This window comes from Aulonocara sp. 'chitande type north' Nkhata Bay, linkage group LG2 (genome assembly GCF_057382095.1).
Source record: "Aulonocara sp. 'chitande type north' Nkhata Bay isolate Kocher_YH1m ecotype deep benthic linkage group LG2, A_spYH_male_GT1.1, whole genome shotgun sequence".
NCBI classification, from domain to species: domain Eukaryota; kingdom Metazoa; phylum Chordata; class Actinopteri; order Cichliformes; family Cichlidae; genus Aulonocara; species Aulonocara sp. 'chitande type north' Nkhata Bay.
In genome coordinates, this window is record NC_141345.1 from 28016935 (window position 1) to 28021538 (window position 4604).

General features: G+C 38.8%; 1 protein-coding gene across 2 annotated transcripts; it reads left to right on the top strand.

The window, feature by feature from the left end:
* Positions 1 to 29: 29 nt before the first annotated feature.
* On the top strand, positions 30 to 4540 carry med19a (mediator complex subunit 19a). Of its 2 annotated transcripts, none has more exons than XM_086315432.1 (6): positions 30 to 393; positions 777 to 899; positions 2153 to 2286; positions 2444 to 2540; positions 2634 to 2728; positions 4183 to 4540. In XM_086315432.1, exons 1-6 carry the CDS (start codon positions 168 to 170, stop codon positions 4246 to 4248), a joined length of 741 nt encoding a protein of 246 aa, XP_086171558.1. In that variant the 5' UTR covers positions 30 to 167; the 3' UTR covers positions 4249 to 4540. The 2 variants fall into 2 exon arrangements, with proteins under 2 accessions (XP_086171558.1, XP_086171565.1); XM_086315439.1 differs by having other exon boundaries at positions 31 to 387.
* The last annotated feature ends 64 nt before the right edge of the window (positions 4541 to 4604 follow it).

The following is a 4604-nucleotide window of genomic DNA, read 5'->3' on the forward strand; positions in this document are numbered from 1 at the left end:
TACGGTACAGTGCGTGTTTGTTGCCTGCATTACGGTAAGTGGTCATGAAAAGAAGTGAGGAGCAGAGCGCTTGACACTCGAATTCACGGAGAACAGCTTCCTCGCAGATAGCAGGCCATAAGCTTGAAGAGCTTTCTTTCCATATAAATGTATTATTCAAGGTAGATATGACGGAAATGTTTTCAACTCTTTTCGGGTCAAATGAAGCTCAGGGACCACCTGGTTCTTCGTCTCTGGGTTTTGGACCGGGGAAGCCTCCACCGCCAATGCCGCAAAACCAAGTTGCCATGGCGGGTCAGATACCACCGCAGCTCGGGGATGAAGGGCCTGCTCTACGGAAGCCTGGAGCTATGAATGAACCTTTCTATTTACTGCGGGAGCTGCCTGGTACTGGTGAATTCTTGTAACTGTTGGGTGCTTCGTGTTTAATTTGTCCTTTATTTTTAAACTTTAGCCGAAATCTAAAGCTGCTTAAATAGTTTGTAAACAATACTAGCTCACGTAGGTTGACTAGCTGGTTGTGGGCTAACATTGAGTTAGCTGATTGTAGTTAGTAGCGATGTGTTTTTCAGTGAAGCGTTTATATTCAGTGGGTAACACAAATGCTGTAGATTTAACACCTTTTTGTGGCTTAAAAATATGTTGTGTAACTACGGTTATTATGGGAATGAACATCCCTGAAGTAGCCCAGGTTCCCTTTGGAAATGGCCATCTATTTCACAAACATTTATGTACAGATTGGTTACAAATGATATGAATTTGGTGTGTGTGCTTAGTGGGGAACGAGTTAACGGGAAACACCAACCTCATCACGCACTACAACCTGGAGCACGCTTACAATAAGTTCTGCGGGAAGAAGGTGAAGGAGAAGCTCAGCAACTTTCTGCCAGAGTTACCAGGTGGGTGCTACAGTCACAGATGTGGTCAGATAACTGTTTAGTAACAATCTTATAATGATCAGTGTTGGACAGTAGCCGTAAAGCTTTACTTTGATAGCTGTGAAATGCAATATTATAAAAATATTTTAAAACCTGGGTTCTCACTGTCCGTTGGATACCGCTGACTGAGAAAAAGTCTTTAAACTGAGTTTTACTAAAGGACACATTGACAACTGAGAGTTATCAGAACTTGTTCGTATGAGCAACCACTTGGAGAAAGTGGGAAAGGATAACTCCCTTTTAAGTGGACTGACACAAGTGTCAGTGTCAGTTATACAAGTAGTCTATCCTCCACACCAGCCTGTTTCACAAGTTCTGATATCTTAATTGTTTGTCATTTTGGGTCATTTAATAATGCCAAATTAGTTCTGAAATAATAAATTCTAAGTGTAGGTGTCATTCATGGGCCTGAAGATCCCAATTATATTATTGTGTGTTTTGGTTATCTAGTTTTAAGTGTACTATACAGGCCACCTTTTGTTATGAAACTGGCTGCAAAATAAACTCATATTGGAAAAACACTTTGTAGTTTATCTTCAGCCATTTCTTCTGCTACGGCACAGGACATAAACAATGTGATGTGATAGTAAAGATGATTGTAATACTCCAATCACATCTCTTGTTTTGGATCTTTATGAGTACTCAGATAATGGAGCTGTTAAACCATGATCCACAACTAGTTAATACAGATATAACATATTAGTGGGAATCAGTGGGAATTTTATGTGAAGCTACATCATAACTGCAAACTTCTCTTAAAACGTTATGACATAACCTGACATGCACCTCCCATAGAAATTTAACTACATGTCAGGTCGAAGCAGTCCGAAACTATTGTGATTCTGAAACTATTGTGATTCGTCCTGTGCATTTCCAGCTACTTTTCTGCTGCACAATTTATCAGTGAGAGAATCATCATATCGATATAAGGAATAATAATCATAACATCAGTAGAAGGACTCACAAATGTCAGCAAATTCCTGGAGGGATATTGTTGAAACTATCAGAATGGAGTGAATCTACAAAAAAGTGGAAAAACTAGAGGGGTGCATGTGAAAAAAGAACTGATCACACCAAAGAGTGGGTGGGGACCCAGGGGGGAAAAAGTTGCAGCAGTTTATTTGTTTCTTTCTCTTTTGATTTGAATATTTAATTAAATTTACCTGTGAACACAGCTGAGCACTTATGCTTTGACCTTTTCTGCTTCTCTGCAGGTATGATTGACTGTCCGGGCACACAGGACGGCAGCTCATTACGCTCTCTGATTGATAAGCCTCCAGTGTGTGGAAACTCCTTCAGCCCACTGACTGGCGCTCTGCTAACAGGCTTCAGACTACACACAGGACCGGTACATACTACAAAATACAATGCAGTATAAAGTTCACGCAGACATTTTCAACGTCCTGACTGACACTGATTATTCAAATTTAACTGACATTTAAATGATCTTAATTCTCATATTTGCATATTAAGTACGCAACTAATTTTTCATCACATCTTTGCAGCTCCCAGAACAGTACAGACTGATGCACATACAGCCTCCAAAGAAGAAGAGCAAGCACAAGCACAAACACCATCGACCGCAGGATCCATTACCACAAGGTATGATATAAGTTTATCCACATGCATGTCTGCAAAAAGGTACAAATATTATCATTTCAATAACCTTTCTTATTTTGATGTTTGATGTCACAGAAACGCCGTCAGACTCTGATCCCAAGAAAAAGAAGAAAAAGAGAGATGATGATCCCGATCGCAAGAAAAAGAAGAAAGACAAGAAAAAGAAGAAGGTAAGATCATTTGTCAAACTTTACCTGAACTAGTTAGACGGATCTCATTATTATAGTAAATTCAGGTTTATTTTAATTTCTGTATTTAATTTCTTTTATTTTTTTAAAGGCTACTTTTGTCTGATCTCTTATTAACAAGGGATCGACACTTCAAGTAGCTCCTCGTATTTGAGTCGGCAGATATATTTATTTATTTATTTTTAAACCAAAAACCCTTCCTCACACAAAAACAAAGGGATGTGTGTCTCTTATCAAAAGTGAGGATCTTTCACTTTTTAGGCAAATACGTAAACCGTTACATGTTTGCAAATGCATCATTTGATCTTAATTCAGTGGAAAACACCAAATGTGCAAAAAGTCGAGGGATCTGAATGCTTTAACTACATGACCATGATGATACCTGTATGTACACTGCTCAACCAAAAGAAAAAATTGAAATCGCACTATTTTAAAATTTTATTTAACTGGAGCTTTAATGACTAAATTAACTTCCAGAGTTGCGCAGGCTTTTCACCAATGCAGTGGTGGCCAATCCAAGTGTAGAAACGATTTCTCATACACAGTTTGAGCCCATTGAATCCTGGCATTTTCATCTTGGAACAAGAGCCTCCCATCAAAAAATTAATTGGTGGAAAATCCAGTCATTAAGTATATCCAGGTTTTTGGCTGACTTTTTTTTTTTTTTTTTAGAAACTTAAAGTTGCTACATAACATTTGTCAACCTGACCAACTGAACCAACCCCAGATCATAACACTGTCCCCACAGGATTGTGCATTAGGCACCAGGCGTGATTTATGCATCACTTCATCTGCCTCTCTTCTTACACCTGTAAGATGTGCCCATCACTCTGGAACAGATTAAATTTCGGCTCATCACACCACATCACCTTTTTTTCCCACTCCTTCAGATTTTGGTCTTTATTCCTTCCTAGCAAGTTATTTTCTTTCCAGTTAACCTCACCGATAAGTGATTTTCTTAAGGCTACACAGCTGTTTAGCCCCATTCCCTTGAGTTCTCTTAAAAATTGTGCATGTGGAAATGTTCTTAGGTTAAATAAAAAACATAACCATGACTTCTACTGCTGATTTTTGTTTATTAGATTTCATCAAACATTGTGAGTAATCCCTGATCGAAATAATTAAGCTTTTTTGCAATAAAGCATTGACAAGTTCTTAATCTCCTCTGCTTTAACCTGCTAAAACAGTTAACATTAAACAATATTCTGCAAAAACCAGATCCATATTTTCTCCACAGTTTTAGTCCTTTCTGAGACACCAAATCTCTAAACAAGGTCTTTAATTGTGTGTGTGAACCTCAATAATTTTAAAACCATCTGGGGTCCCACTGCAGATGTAGCCTCTCTAAACTCCTGCTTCATGTCACTCAGCAGCAGTGAAGACCACACCTGTATTCATCCTATAAGTGTGACAACTCTGTTTCTGCCCCCCCACAGAACCGCCACAGTCCAGACCACCCCGGCCTCGCTGGATCACAACCCAACAGCAACAGCCTCAGATAGACAGCCCACTGTGTGCATGCCTGTGTTTGAATGCGTGACTTTTGTAAGAGGATGTGTGTGTATTTTACAAGTAATTGTATTATTAAGAGTATGTTTAAAGAGAGAAATAAATGTATGGTGTGCGAAAGAGTGAGCTGTGACAGGATGTGATGGAAAGATTGATTTCAGTACAGTGTAAAAGGCAGATAAGCTGTGTGGTGCTGTGGATGACAACGTGTGTGTGTCTCTCTCTTTAAAAATGTTGTAATATCTTTTGACCGTAATGCCAAAATTAAATAAACTTTGGTTACTATCTTGTGTCTTGGTCTGTCTTAGATTACGATCAGGTTTAAAATAATGATCACTCTGGCAATGTC